This window comes from Apus apus, chromosome Z (assembly GCF_020740795.1).
Source record: "Apus apus isolate bApuApu2 chromosome Z, bApuApu2.pri.cur, whole genome shotgun sequence".
Classification (NCBI taxonomy): domain Eukaryota; kingdom Metazoa; phylum Chordata; class Aves; order Apodiformes; family Apodidae; genus Apus; species Apus apus.
In genome coordinates, this window is record NC_067312.1 from 9,678,735 (window position 1) to 9,694,760 (window position 16,026).

The following is a 16,026-nucleotide window of genomic DNA, read 5'->3' on the forward strand; positions in this document are numbered from 1 at the left end:
AGCTACTTGCAACAACTGACCAGAAAACAAGTTTCAGATTCAAAAATAAACCCCACAGTCAAGTCACAACCAATGAGGATAAGCCTCACAAGTACTAAGTGCATTCATCTACTGCATTAACAATTGCAGGCAAAAGCCTTAACATGCAGAGCTTTCTAACCTTGGCCACAAACATGAGGATTTGTCTTATGGAACTGCTCTACTGAATAAATTAGCATCACCACTATGGTTCCTGTGCGATTTGTTTGACAGTCAATACAAAAAACACTGAGGACCAGACTGGGCTTACTGTACTCCAGTACCTCTTTCAATGACATACAGAATTTACAGGTTGGTTTTTTTAATATATGGTGACCTTAACAAACACCTCACATCACTGCAGTGCAAGACAACAACAATTATTTCAGTCAGGAGTTCAACTAGCAATTCAGTAGGACTGGGAAGCTGAGGAAGAGTGGATTTTAATCCACTTACTGTCTCATCTCTAACAGATATTAGACCTGTACGCTCTGACATGCTCTCAGATGTTACTTTCCTAAAACTAGCTTGGCTCAAAACATGGGAAGGCTCATCTGCTTACAATGTCCTATCACTAGTCTGCTGAAAGGCTGCTACATCAGCAAAGAGTTAGACCAACACAGTTCACTGTCTGGGGACATGATTTAAGAAATATTAACAAAAGAGCATAGACAAGCATAAATTAATCCCTTCTGATTTTACAAACACGGCTCTAACCAACAAGTCCTTTAGTGCTCTTTCAACTGTTTTTCTGTGAGAACTGCAGTACTTTCTCACTTTGGGGGAAAAAAAGAAGCTTAAAGCACCTTAAGTCTGAGAGTAGCATCACAGAGGTGCACACAAACATGAAAATTCTCAAGTTACCTTGAACTGAATAGGTTCAGTGCATGGGACTCAAATAAAGAACTGATGAAAATACAAAAATTATTGCATATAAGGAAGCTGAAGATACTTGGTCCACCAGAAAAAAAAAATTATCTTCTGCTGGCCAACCTATGAGATCTGCTTGAAAGCAATAAGCAGGAGAGGCCGCCACCAAAACAGGCTCTCTCATGTCAGCTCAAAAGCTCTAGAACTGTGGCAAAGTTAGTGAACGGAAAGACACCACCACATGCCAAATTCAGTGGGAGTTAGGGAATGAAGCAATAATTAGGTCAGCATAAACATCTCCGACACTGACACAGGAACCAAGATTTGCTTTCACCTGGGGCCACATACAAACTGAAACAAGACATAACCTAAATAAAACAGTTCATTTGAATAAGGATGTACTAAATCACTAACCTACATTCCCATGCAATCAGTAAAACACACAAGACAAAGAAAAATGATGATCATTAGAATATCACTGCTGTGCTTGGCTCCTTGAAAAAGAGACTGTCTGCAGGATTTATTAGACTGAACACTGCAGAGCTCAAAAGGTCAGCTGCTCATACTAATGGATCTCAGTTCACTAAGGACACAATGAAGAAAGAGAAAAACAGTGTCAGACAAGGGTGAGGCAAGACACTGCACCACAACCAAGGAGGAAGGATTCATGTCTGATGGTCCTGGAAATGGGAGGAAACAAAAGCCTGACAGTCTCAACAATGTGCTCTGGCAGACAAATGGGGCTTGGATACAGGAATTACTTGGTGGCTAGTTATTATAGGCTAGCCTAATCTGTACTATGGCTTTGTTTAGGCTTTCTCCACTAAGTCCAGACAGACAACTTGTCAACAGCTGTAGTAAAGTAGTAGTACTAAGATCAAGAAGAATTTAAGTATGTCCTAGCAAAATAACTTGTTCACAAAGGCTGCACCTCCACTAGACAGCTTGCCAGTATAGCAGGAATAGGTTTTAAAGATGTAACAAGTGGTAAGCTCCCTTTTCCCTTCTGTACAGCAAATCTTACCCATGTTTAAAGAGCCAAGGCTTTTCTCAACAAAAGCAGCATGTGCTATTTTCAGTTTTATTACTGAAAATAAACTTATTTCAGTCCACAGCTAAGATGACTCAGCAAGTCACCTAATAAGAGCAGCTAGAATGCAGCCAGTATATTCTGCATGTACTTACAAGAGCATCTTTTGCAAGAAGTTTCCCAGAGTGACCATTCTTGCTATCCTGTTAATTGGTGATTGATGTGTCCAATAGCTGAGCAGATTCCCTAGCAAGTAGTCTTCAAAAACAAAGAAAATTTCCACCTAGAATTTCATTCACTCCAATTCACTCCTCAGAGCCACATCAGTGAAGCAAATACTTGCTTTCTATTGCATACTACAAAATGGACACCAATCCATTGCACAAGATCACACTTTAAACCTCAGAAAGCATAGACAACACAGGGTCCAAGCGGGAACTGCTGGATTTACTAGCTGAAAGAGGCTGCAATGCTACTATGGTAATTTTACAGTGACAGATATAGAATAACCTTAGAGGGACCTTATATTCAAAATGGCACAAGACTTCACCTAAGATGCATGGCATGGGCGAGTGTGAGGGGAAAGCACAGACACATTTCTACAGACTGTCTGTGGAAAGTGACAGGTAATTGATCTGCATAGAAGCTGCAAGACAACTATTCCAGTCAAGGTCTTAAAATGTCTGGGAAAAACAGACACACCATCATGACCAACTGACTCTCAGTCCTACTGTTAGCCAGCTCAACTCCTACATCCCCTGCTCCATAGATCAAATCAGTGATGGAGTCTCCTCTTCTATTCTTATCAAGTTCAATCTGCAAATTCATAGCCAGAAAGACTTAACTGCAGAGAGGCAACATAAGCCCTACAGCCCTGTTGGTAAGCTGAGGGCTTTTGTTGAATGAAGGCTTGCAGAATTTCAGGCCTGCCTTGTTCTCCCCTCTCACTCTGGCATTTTGCTCATCTTGTCCAACTCTTCATGGACCTACCACTACCTGCTGGCTGTATTAGTAGCAGAAATTAGTATCTGAGTAGATACTAGTATCAAGCAACAGACAGCAAGCTCCTGGGAGCTGTGGAAGAATCTCAGGAGGGGACTGTGTAGGTTTAAACCTTAACAGAGTTCAGTACCCTTGTTTAAACACCTTTCTTCACTCAAGAAGAGATTTTTCTAACATGACTGACAGAACAACCATAATCAGAGCTTGTACAAAGAAAAGGAAACTATGTGCCTGTAAAGACAGTGCCAGCCAGAACGTGCTCCCATGTCCTGACAGGTCATCCTCTAGCTACACCAGCTGCATCCCTCACCACAGTCCTTGGAAGCCTGTACTGGATCATTGCTGGAGTTTCAGCTTGGCCTAGGGTAGTAATAAAAATGCTCCTGTACATCTGCACCAAATGCCTGATACGGGACAGGGAGGGAACAGTATGAACCCAATAAACCAAAGTGTGCAGGGAGGTAATCTTTAGACTACTGCTATAGACAACACTGCAGCACAACAAAACAGGCTCTATAATGAAAAGCAGCACTATCTGAAATAGTCCTATTTCAGAACCTGTAGTACTGCAACATTACAAATCCCATGTATTTTAAGCATTTCCAAAACAGAGCTGTGTAAGCCCTGGGCTACATTACAACGAATGCACACGGGGATGACATTTTCACTTTAGAAGCTTTTTGCTTCCAGAAAGATGAGTTTCTTGTGCATCTGCATTAGAGAACTACTGTTATGTTAACAGACTATTTCTATCCCCTACAGGTATAACCTTTCTTTTTTCCTCTTAGTTACTTTTGATTTTCTATTTTTAGGTTTTCCCCCATTTTAGGTATGCATCAGACAAAACAAAGACATCTTAACACACACAGAATGACCCTCCTAGAATGAGATAGTCAATATTTTAAAAAAACAAGAATGCAGTTTATACAAGCATGCTAAGCACTCCTACTGTCCACTGACTAAAATTATATTTATTTTTTTTTAAACTAAGTATCCAGTAGACAATCTAATGTTTTCTTCTCTGTTTTCCTCTTCTCATGTTCAAAAAAAAGTTGTATAGAAATTTTCTATCTTTACAGTTTCAGAAAATTTTACACCTCCAAAATCAGCATTGATTTGCCACCTCTGCTAAAAAGCCAACAGCATCACTGTAGGATGTGGCTAAACAAAATCCTTAGGTTGGCTATTGTTGTCAAAACTAGAGGCACCAATCCAAGATCCCAAAGCCTGGCAAACATCTACAAGGAAACAGCCTGACCACAATTCTTCAGAGATATAAGAACCATCAGCCCAATTTATCTGGAAAGAGATCCCATTTTTCATGCGGACCAGGAGCTGGGAAACAGAAATACTGCATTCCAGCTGCTGCTGTCAGAACACAAGCCAAAGCCTCAGGAGTTTGTGTCAAGGCTTCTCTGAAGCTGCTGCACATTGACAGGTGCTTTTTCTTAGGAAAAGTCATACTGGTGCCATGTGGGCAAGAGCACATTTACTGCCATTTTTGTGCTAAGGACAGAAAATGTCTATGTCAGTGTATATGAGCAACGTATGATCCAACACCGTCATCTGTCTGCCATCACGTGCCAGCCAGTGCTTTAGTATATCCTAGAGACACGGGCCCAGGAAGGTTTCATGCATCAGTGGAATTCAAAATACAACCCCACTGCATCATGCTCAGTGCATTTTTTTAAGTCAAAAATATTAAGCACTTCGCAGGAGTTTAGCTAACAACACAAAACATAGACTTAGAAATCACAGGGAGAACAGCCAGTGAGGCTCCACTGCTGAGGAAAAGATGGGTCAACACATAATTATAGGCTACTTAATTCCTATTTCAAAGACTATTTCAATTATTTCTCTCTGCAGTATCCTCACTCTGCAAGTGTCCCTTATTCTCTCTCTCCCTTTAACATCTACCTCTGCAAAAAGAAGTATGTCAGAAACTAAATGAAGAGAGAGCCCTTTTTGTCAGTTCAGAAGGATCGTAACAAGCCAAGTCAGAGATCAAATAGAAACTAAATTTCCACAGTTGAGCTTGCATCATTTTAATAAGGAAGACATGATACTAAGCCTTAGGAGTAAACAGACCCCCTTGTAAATCAGTTCATATTAATGCGAAGAGCCAGGTATTTTTGGCATGGAAGCCAAGAGCCACAAGTACCCAAGATAGGAAAAGGGGATCAGAACAGACCATCCCATTCTCATGAAGAGACACCACGAAAATGTGGCCAAGGGTCAGCTGCCAGTCTTTCTTCCCTACCACATTGAGTAGGTCCAGTATTGTGCCACAATATGCACAGTGGTGTGCCTTGCAAAGATGTGAAACACTAGGCCTCGTCCCATTCTACAACCTGCCAATGTTTAACCAAGGTCTGTATGCCACCCCGTCCATCTGCCCATGGCAGCTCCGGCTGAACCTTTCCTTGGGTCTGTGTTAGTACACAGCAGTTCTCGTAACACACTTGTAGCAGTCAAGGAGAGTCTAGACAGCATGCTTGACTCTGCAGTGCTTATCCAAACAGGCTAGAGAGAGGAGGAAATTATTGCCCTCTTTCTTAACTTCATATCACTGCATCCGATGCGAGGATGCCTGATAGAGCTGTCCAGTGTGCAGCCTGCAGACCAAATGCTTCTCAGCTCTGCTTCACAAACCCGTATCTGACTTACTAGCAGAGAGTAACTCACAGCAATCAGAAATCCTGGTAGGCTTTGTCAAAACAAGCAGTACTCTACACAGCTCCAGTCTGTACTTCTTAGATGCTGTCCTTAGCCCCAGTGAGATGCCAATGCAGACCTCAGTTGGACAAGGCTGGCAAGGAAAGAAGGTTCGCCCTGCACATGTGAGCATTTAAGAAGTTACTTTTGCAAAATGCCATGGATGTATCAGGTTCTCTGTCCGTCCTCAGTAAATACAACACTGGTAATTGTCAGGATATACTAGATGGACACCAGACATTAGTGTACTATCACCCCTGACAGACAGCTGGTCAATAGTGCCAGGATCAGTGGGAGGTTTGGAGGCTGAGGGGCTCTGGAAGGCTTCAGACTACCTTCTAAGAATAGCCTCCCCTCAGCACTTAACAGCTATCTCTTAACTTTGAATACTAGCAGATCAATGGACCTGTCTGTCAGACGGCTTCTAGGCAGATCATCAGTGGTTACCCTGGAGTTCAGCATAAAGACATCACAAGCTAATACAACACAATCAATGGAGATGAAGATGATGTTCAGAAGCATGCATGCTGGCCAACACAAGTTTTTAAGGATTTAAAGTATGGCCTAGCTTCACAAATGTCACTTCAGGACCCTTCTCACACTGCCAGGTACTGGCCAGACTCAGCAGAAACACTGCTCCCTCAGGACACCCTCCAACCCAAATAGGATGAAAAAACATTTCATATAGTGTATGTACTTCAAATCAAGAAAGGGACTTCCCCTTCTCCATTTGCTTTGACCAGGGGATGACATTTCAAAACGTTTTTTTGTTTTTTACAGCTTCAGTGGCAATTCACAATGACTCTTATGTTCCACCTGGAAAATGAACTTCTACCTCAGCCCTTTGGATGTGAAAAAAGCTGCCAGTCTCATCTCCCTCTGAGACCATGTGGAACTGAAAGCTTTTACATTGGGAAGAAGAAACAAGAAGTCCCAAGATGTTAAGGGTATTCTGTACTTTAAAGGATAGGATGGGAGGGAGAGGGAAGGGACAAATGGTAGATGTAATAGAACAAAGCAGCAATATGGGGCAGAACCATGTTACCCAACCAAACTGCAAGGATTCTTGCAAGCATCCAGTCCCTACTTGCAAGATACAGACCAGGAGCTACAAAGCAGAGGAAATGCTGCACCAGACTTGTTCTGTCCCACTTCTGAGCCTGCAGCACTTCCAGGCACGTGGAAGAATCCTACACACCCAGTGACAGCAACAGGCCCTCATATACACAAGGTTTCATTATGAGTTCCATTAGTTAAAAATAAATGGAAACCCTAAAGCACAGGTTCAGAGTACTTTTTTTTATTATTATTGTAAATGTTAAAGCCCTTCGTGAAATTTTCCTAATTCTTGGATGCTGAAGAAGGGAAAGAAACCTGCTTCCTAAGCCTGCTATCATTGCTGCACAACATGCCACCCTATCCTGAGGCAGCAGGGTTGGACCAGACAACCTCTTTTGCGTTCTGCTCACTCCAGGTCCATACAAACATGCATGCATGTGCCAATTCCACTCCTCTGCTATTACCATGAGGTTTCTAGAAAATAATTAGGAGTATTTTTTATCTGTCAACAGCTTCTCCAAACAGGCTTATCTCACTGCTATGCCCACTGCCCCCAACAAAATGAATAATCAACGTGTCACATCTGTTGCCTCTACTTGATAAAAACAAGTACAATAAGTAGGGCGTGCAACAAGTCCACATCAGCTTGTACAGAGTTTTACTCCCCAGCAAAAAGGTTATAAGTTAAAGAACTAGACAACAACAAAAAAACTAGGTAACATATTTTCATAATTTGTCAACACTCCCACCATAATAAAATTGTGCTTTTCTTACTACTAAGGGGTAATTTCAATTTAAGGAGTTCACAGTCTTCCTGTTCACAAGACAATTACTTTGTTCTCAACTTTCTACAAACACCAGCTGCAACAAGAAACCAAGGATTGGTACATCAACCCTAAACAACATACAGTTCCATATACTGGAAATCTCAGTAGTACCTTCAGTGCTAACAGGAACCTGCCAATCAGCTATCCTCAGATGCTGACAAAAGGATCTGTGCAAGTATTTTGCTCAAGTTATTTCCACCTCTCCTAACATTTCATATCACTGTCTCATACAATCAGATACTGAGACTGAATTTACTGTCTCCAGGTCCCAAAGGGAATCAACATCTTGAGTGACTCAGCCTGTTATCCAGCTTTCACTTTAATGCCAAGGTGAACTGTATTTCAGCAGGTCCCAGGTTACACACAGCAGCACACCTCCAAGTGGGGAGAGGCAGGCAGGAGTGAGAGGAACACACAAGGGAACCCCTCCCAGATGGTTACAGATGTTCAGGTGTTCTGCAGCATGCAGCTGGGGCATGACACCACACAAGCAAGCCTGTAGCATCAAGGCAAAGCAGCTACACGCTCACACTAAGTTTTTGACTACTTGGTGATGATACAGCACCTCCCATGGCTGCCAGCCAGCTGGCTTTCCTTCATAAGTGTCATTTCAGAAGCTACCAAAAGACCAAGACCACTCCACCTGCCCATTTTTGCAGCCATAAAGTCCCACAAGCCCAAATATTTCCTTCTCTGCAAAGATCCCCCAGGGTCCCATATAGGAGTGTAACCATCACGTCAACCTTACGAGAGCTCATTGTGTCTATGAAATGAAAAAAGAAAACACAGACTGAAATGAAAAACGCATGGCCTGCCATGGGGAATAAAAAAAAAAAACACCAAAAACAACGACACAAAACACCCAGCAACCAAACCCTCATAGACTGCTTTTTTGAAATGTATTTTTATTTATTTTTTTTTGTGAGAGCAAGCAAAACTAAGGTGACGGCGGTGCTGCCTTGCAGAGACCCTTGACTCTTCCCCCCGGGGAGGGCCCGGCAGGGGCTGTGCCCCCAGGGCGGTGGGTACAAAACGCGGCCGGGCGGGCAGCCGGTCCTGCCGCCTCCCCCCGCGCCCACCCCAGCCCCACGCCCCGGGCAGCTGCCCCATCCCCCGGGGAGCAGCGCCCCGCAAAGCTCCTCCACAACCTGCCCACAGCCGCTGCCCGCTCCTGCCCGCACATCTCGCCCCTGCGCCGAAACCCAGCCCAAACCCTGCCTCGTCCCGGGCTTCCCCGCCGCTTCCCACCCCCTCCCCAGGGGCACTCCCGGGCTGAGGGCGGCAGGAAGCCCCATCCCCCCCCCCCGCCCCATCCCCCCGCCGGGCCGCGGGGCTCCGGGGAAGGTGCCCGGGGAGGGAAGGGGCGGGCAGGAGGAGCGGGCCGGGCAGGGCGGGAGGAGCGGGCAGGGGCGCCCCGCCATGACACAGCAGCAGCAGCAGCCGCCGCCGGGCACGGCCCGGGCCCGCCGGGGATGGCGGCGGCGCTGAGGTGGGGACGCCCGTTACATAACGGCCGCGGCTCGCGCGCGCGGGCCCGGCCCCGCCGCCGCCGCCCCCCCCGCCCCGGGGCCCGCGGTGAGGAGGAGGAGGAGGAGGAGGAGGAGGAGGCGGCGGCTCCCGGGGACGGCGCGGCCCCGCCCGCCCCTCACCAGCGGCTGCATCTCGGCGCGCACGGCGGGCACCTGGAACCGGTCTATCTCCTCCATCATGGTGGCGGCGGAGCTGGTGGCGGCGGAGGCGGCGGCAGGCGGTGCGGGAAGGAGGGAGGGCGGGAGGAAGGGAGAAGGGCGCGGGGAGGCTCCTCAGGCACCGATGGGCAACGCCGACAGCGCTGCCGCCCGCCGCGGCTGCTGCCTCATCCTCGCCGCCGCCGTGACTCAGCCGCGCCGCTTCCGGGTCCGGCCGCCGCCGCCCCGCCCCATCCTGCATATTCATGAAGGGGGCGGGGTAGCTGTCAAGCGCTCCGGGACCCGGATGCTCGGCTCCACCTCGGGGCGGGGGGGGGGAGGAAGTTAGCCCGGGCCAACGGCCGGCTTGGCCGCGCGCCGCTTCCGTTGCGTTGCCATAGTTGCAGCCATCAACTTCCAGGCGGGCCGGGCAGGGCCGGGCCGGGCCGGGCCGGGCCGGGGGGGTCTCGGTAGCCGCCATGCTAGCCAAGCTGGGCGACAGGCACCGGCAGGTAAGGGCCTAACCCCACTAGGCACCGGGACAGGGCGGTGCCGCCCTCAGCTGCTCCTCGGCGTGGGTTCCACGGGGGCCCCAGTCGCGACGCCGGCCCCGCGGTGCCGTCACCGCTCGCACGGCCACCGCCACACGGCGCATCCCAGCTCGTTTCCCTCCAAGGTGCCCCGCCGGGCTGGGTGGGACACCAGGGCTCAGTGCAGCTCCCGTTGGCACTGCCTGCTGCTTACATCACGTTGCATCGCTCTGTCCCTGCACTGAGGTGTGGCATCACCCTGCAAGCGGCACCCTCTGTGTTCTCTGGCATTTCCACACCACCCGATTTAGGCAAAGCAGCACATCCCAAAGCTGCAGCACCCCGCATTGTGTCACTGCTGTTGCAACACTGTGAGACTGCCACGTCCTCAGGCATCATTGTCGTTCCATTTCATCCCTGTTACAGCATATGCTGCTTCCCTTCTTGGACAGGCTTTAATGCACCCAGTCTGCCAGAGAACCTTTCAGGGACATTGTGCAGACTGGCTGAAGTGCCTGTTTTAAAAAAAAATTACTTCATTTATACCTAGCACTAACTTTTATTGCTTTCCTTTTGTTTTACTATTTGGTCTTCTCTCAGTTCAGTCAGGGTAGTGAGGTCATCTGCTAAGCTTTGTGTCCCTAGCCTGACTCTGTGAGTGACAGTGTAGGTGGATCTGTATCTGGGAGACTGTCAGCCTTCGGGCTCTGTGTGGGCATGGCAATCCCTTCACAGGATGAAGGGCTCAGATTCATTCTTGGATGTCATCTACTACGTTAAGTGTAGTGTTTGATTTAAAGTGTTTTACTTAAAAGCAGAAGCTGACCTGGATCATAACACTTTTTTTTTACTTTTTTTTTTTTTTTTGGTAACAGATTCAGGTCCATTTATTTGTTGATCGATGTATTTGATCTTTGGGGTGGAAGGGAGAGGGTTAGAACGGGTGGCCCAGGAGTGACCAGGAACAAGCAGCTTGCTTCTTCAGAACACATTCCAGAAAGCCATAACTGGTAAAGAGAAGTGGAAGGAAAAAAAGAGCAACCAGCATGATAGTTCAGAGCAGTGAGGTGGTAGCTGAGAACCCTGGACAATCCCCAGTGGCCTGTGAGGACATCGTCTAGAGAGCAGAATTTCTTTCAGTAAGGGAAAGCAACCCTTGCCAATCATCTGATCCCCATCTAGTTACCCAGGGGTGATTCCTCTGGACTGTGGTTTAACCACACTGGAGCTGTATAGCCTGAGCTAATACACCCTGCTAAGTTTGAGCTGACTCTGCAGAGCCTAGTAGGATCTCCTTGCTCCTTCAACTGCGGGTTGGAGGCTGGGATCCAGAAGTACTGAAATGGTTCCTCGTGAGCCTGACATCTCTGGAGCCATGAGGAGTTTCTGGGGTTGGCTTGTGGGCTTTGGAGTAGCCAACAGTAAGGTAAAGGATCACTATGACATTCCTAGTAATGACCTAGTAATGACCAGGCTGCAAAGTGCTTTATAAAGCTTGCAAAGGGCACAATTTCAGAAGCAAAACTCACATTCAATCCTAGATAAAGAAGGTGTTTATTCTAGAGATGTAAAACCCATTAATAATAATGCTACAAAATAAACCTGGTATTAAGCTCTTGCTCTGAATTTCAGTTTCTTTTCTTTTTAGATCTTCCACATAAATATTTTCAATCATTTTCAGCAGCCTTTATCTCAAATATTCTGAACATGGAGAGGCTTTGATTCACATATTATTTGAACGACTTAATTAGTGTGCTGCAAAAAATTTTATTTTAAAGCTCTTGAAAGTTCATAAGCTGTTTAAACTGCAAGAGTTTTTGGCTTTTCATATAACTTTCATTACAATAACTTAAAAGATGGTAATTTTAGTGTGTCCTGTGTTGCCTTTCCAGTATTTGCCTTAAGCTTGTTAAATCTGATTGCTGCTTCATGTCCTTTTAGCTACTAGAATATTCTTGCAGGGAAGGAATTATGTGGAGTCCATAGTTTTTTGCCCATTTTCCTGGACTCAAAATGTACCCAACATCTCAGTGGCTTTGGGAGCCTGGGGAGTGGATGGCTGAGACTTTGCATTATTCACTGCTCAATCATGGCCCAGTGATTGCTGTTTCCTGAGCCTTACATGGCCACTACATTGTGATTCAAGGTCTAGGCCCCAGCTCCTGACAAGAAAATCTCCTTTGACAGTAAGTGAGTAAGCTCCCACACTGCTGCCTCATACACATTCCTACCCTCTGCCAGTGATTGTAGCGAGGCAGGGAGCAAGCCTTCTACTTGCCAGTGAGGCTGATTTTGCTGCTGAGCATCATTTCCCTAGGCTTTCCATCCTCGTCCCTCTCATTGCCAATTCTCCTCCTCCAGCACTATGCTCTTTTCACCTGTCCGTGTGCTTTTCATTCCTCTGTTTCCTGTATATCTCTCTGTTCTGCCCTGCCTCCTAGGTTTTTAATTGCTGACTGCTTTACCTTGGAAAATTGCCTTGCTGAGATTTTCCTCAAAGTTGATGTGGTTACCTGAACATGATCATGTCTTCCCTTTTACTGCATGTCACTTCCAGCCCCTCCTCTGCTTTCATGGCTGTGTGTTCTTCAAGTGCTTTGTGATCAAGTTGTCTTTTTTATTTCCTTTTTTCCCTTACAGCTGATGGTTGTCTGCCCTTCTTCCGTGCCTGTTTTGTAGCTGTCTTCTTCTCTGACATCAGTTTCTTGCTTTATTTCACTCTTTTTACTTTATCCAGATGACTTCAGCCTCCGGTTCAGTCTCCAGTCACCTGATGTCTTTTTCTTTGAAAGAAGTCTCCCATATTCCTGGGTGAAAATATGTCAAAGTCTGGTTGACCGTCAGAAATAAAGACGGTGACCTTCCAGATGAATCATTTTACTTGATCTAAGACTTACTTAGAAGCATCTTTAGGCTCTTGTATTTTAGTGTACATTAATAAGCAATGTGTTTACAATCTTAAAATAAATGGGTATGCCTGGATCTTTGTGTTCTGATGCAGCTTTGTAAATAACAATGCATAATGTGTGCTCAGTGCTTCAGTAACACGCTTCCTTTTAGGTCTCAAATGTGCTACACACTATTGAGATCTATGACATTTTGGAAAGATGCAGAATTATGGAAAGGCACAAGCCAACATCTCTGCATCAGTTTGAAGGGAAGAATTAGATTCTCATCTTCCCTGAAGACAGGAACCTGAGTATAAGAAACGGAAGTATTATTTAAAAGCACTGACCTGTGGCATGCACACAGACACACAGAGACTAGTTGGTAGGACAGGGAACAGTGCCCTGTTAGCCTGGTGCCTGTCCTGTGCGTGGTCCTGGGTGGTGAGAGACAGTGACCAATGATTTTGAGACTGTTATTTTAAACATGGCTGTCAGGCATACTGTTGGAGGTTTAGGTTTTGGATTTCCATGTCTTTGCTATGTGGCTCACGGAAAAGCCTTGTTTGAGCCATGGAGAGCTCCCTGTGAGCTGAACCCACCCCATAGAGAAGCAAGATGTGGTTATGGTTTCTTAACTGACATTGCAAACACTTCTTTGCATTTACAGTGTGCAAAATCAAGCTAGCTGGCATTGCCACTTAGGGTCACTGTCAGCAACAGGTCACTTTTGCAGTATTAAGAAAGCATGTGAATTTTGACAGGGAGGCATTTCCTTGTTAAATTTGCTTTGTGGCCTTGCAGCTGTTGCTTTCAGCAAGCTGTCAAGGGGAAACAGAGACACCCCCTCCCCAAACACATTCAACAATCAGACACCTTTTACATGTTCTGCCAGCAAAGGCTTTCAAGGTACTTACTGGCTCTTAAACATGCATTAAGCCAGCATAATATAAAATAAACACTCAGTTTAGTGTCTCTGAGAGAACATATTGTAAAATGTATTGGCAAATAGCTCACAAATTGGCATCCTTAGTGTATGTAAATGGATGTCTGCTGCAGGGCAGGCTAGAAGTCACTTTACTTCCTTGGGCTTTATTTCCATTCCGTGCTTCTCTGCTCCTTGCATCTAGTGACGGTTTACTATGGAGTTTGCTAATACTAAGAATAAAAAGCCAACAGAAAATTAAGTGACTTTACAGAAATGTCAAGCTTAGCTCTTACCATGTCTCTCCCTCTTTACTGTAGAGTCCAGAAGCAGCTGTGTTCTTCTCTTTTTTTTTCAAAATACATGTGCTCTGCTCCAGGTGAAGTAGGAATAATAATGTCTGCTTAGGAAGATGAAGTAAAGTTAGCAGGAGCATTCTGTGAATGCTCAGCCTTGTGGTCTGTCCTATGGTGACAAATAGCATGGGAAGAAAAAATGCTGCAGAAATGTGTCTTTAATGATCTTAAAAAAATATGATCTGAGTATGTCATTGCTCTGTTGAGTGTTTCATTAATATCTAATTGATTTTCAGCCCTTGAAAAATTTGCTTAATATGAACTGACAGCTCAGCTTTGCAGAGTAATCAACCTGCATCATCCCTGCCTCTCAGTGTTCTGCAAATCCAGACTACTCGTACTTTAAGCATAGGGAGAAATTTCACATTACTCAAGGAGTTACTGTGTAGTGATGTGTCTGGTTCCTCAATAGGCAGTGGCCAGCTGCAAGAACTAATCTGGAAGAGACAGTTTAATCTGACAATATAGGAGAGGGAGGTACCACCCAGCAAAGACAATAATGAGGAACCTCATCCTGAATGGCAGGACAGGACATGTGATAGCATCGTTGCATTTCCTACTTCATTAGCCAGGGCAGGCCTTGGATCTGAACGTCAGAGATGGACACTTTTTTTTTTTTTTTACTTCCCCCCCCCCCCCTGAAGGATTTCTGTGATCTCAAATTCAGGATTCAATCCAGTTCTTAAGTGAACACATACTCTTGAGAGTATATCTTTGCTTCTTAGGACATCAAGATGATTTATTTACCATCAGCATTGCCACTGACAAGTCAGGTTTTCTGCAGTGGAAGATGAAATAGTTGAAAAGTAGAGCCATAGAATATAGTTGTTAAAAAGAACCAGGCATGGTTGTTCCAGAACTTGGAAAAAGCTCCAGAGCTTTTGCTATTCAGACAAGAAGTCTGGTACTGATAGTCCTATCGATTTTATATAAATTTAGTTAATGAGCCTCAGATCGGCAATTAGTGATTGTCACATTGCCAACAAAAAGAGGGATAATAATGACTGTGGATAGAGTAAGGGAAAAAAACGAGACTTGAATGGATAGTTGAGTATGATTCTTTGGTTTCCTCATTTTAGGCCAAGCTGGAAACACATTACTTGGGAGTTGAGGGCAAAACTTCCGCTAAATATTGCATCTCTTGGATGCTTGCCCTCCCATTATGTATCTCTGAGATGCAGAAATAAGTTAGCTCTTACAAAATGCCACCCTGGTAGTGCATTTTTTATTTACAGCAATGTCCTCTGGAAAGTAGCAACTAGTTTCTTCTTATTTTAGTTTTCCTGTTTTATATCTAAAAGAAAAAAAAATAAAATGTAGAGGCATTTCATTTGGAAACAACCCAAACACCCTACCTAAAAATACAATTATAAATGGTTGTTAGATAGGTCAGTTACAGGAAAACTTCATGCTGAAGGACGATTTTGTAGCTATTTGCAACTCTTGAAGGCTTTTCTGCTTTAGAGGGAGCTGTGACAATCAAAAGTAAAATTAAATGGCATTTAAAGCATCACTTCTCATCTGTTTCCTCTCTTACTCTGTATTGTCCTGTTGGATTACTGTATCTTTGCTGTAGTCAATAATCAATTTGTCTCATAGCATAGTCAGTGTCTGGCCCAGATGTTTCTAGGTGCTACTATCATAAACACATTCTGGAAGAAAGGACCAGAAAAGAACAGTCCCTGGAGTTTTCTGTATCCTGACTTTAAGTATTGTGACTGTTATAACTGCTAGTACCTTTTCACTGTGGAAACTATGGTAATCTGTTAATTTATTTAATGTAAGACAGTAATCAGAGTAAAACATATTTAGCATGCCCAAATTCTCTCTCTGGCATTTTTTGGTGTAGCAGTGGAGCATCTCCCAGACTGGTCAGAGTTATGACAGTGACCTGCAGGTGAGAAACTCCTTATAACTCCTTAATGCCTCCTACCCGTTCCTTAGTTCCCTAGCAACAATGTCTCTTTTTTCCCAAAGTAGGTTCCTCTTAATTATTCACACTCCTCTTCTTGTTAATTATTATTGTTATTAAAGGCAGGAATAGTACCACAGTTTATGAGCGAGATTCCAGAAGACTGGTGATTTTTTTCTGTACCAAGACCATCTTCTGTTTGTACAGATTTTGCTAAAATGTGACAGTTT

The 16,026-nt window shown here is 45.0% G+C and overlaps 2 protein-coding genes across 4 annotated transcripts in view; one reads left to right on the plus strand and one right to left on the minus strand.

The window, feature by feature from the left end:
• FAM219A (family with sequence similarity 219 member A) overlaps positions 1-9,417 on the minus strand; it is a 102,608-nt gene extending 93,191 nt beyond the window's left edge. For 2 of the 3 annotated variants that reach the window (XM_051642913.1, XM_051642912.1), the window contains exon 1: positions 9,171-9,417. In XM_051642913.1, coding sequence (XP_051498873.1) covers positions 9,171-9,230 — 60 coding nt within the window. In that variant the 5' untranslated portion in view covers positions 9,231-9,417. The remainder of the gene's footprint in view (positions 1-9,170) is intronic. The other variant, XM_051642914.1, reaches the window with a different exon arrangement.
• Positions 9,418-9,660: 243 nt separating this feature from the next.
• DNAI1 (dynein axonemal intermediate chain 1) overlaps positions 9,661-16,026 on the plus strand; it is a 159,335-nt gene continuing 152,969 nt past the window's right edge. The window contains exon 1 of the mRNA XM_051642737.1: positions 9,661-9,700. Within this exon, the coding sequence (XP_051498697.1) occupies positions 9,668-9,700 (33 nt within the window). The 5' untranslated portion in view covers positions 9,661-9,667. The remainder of the gene's footprint in view (positions 9,701-16,026) is intronic.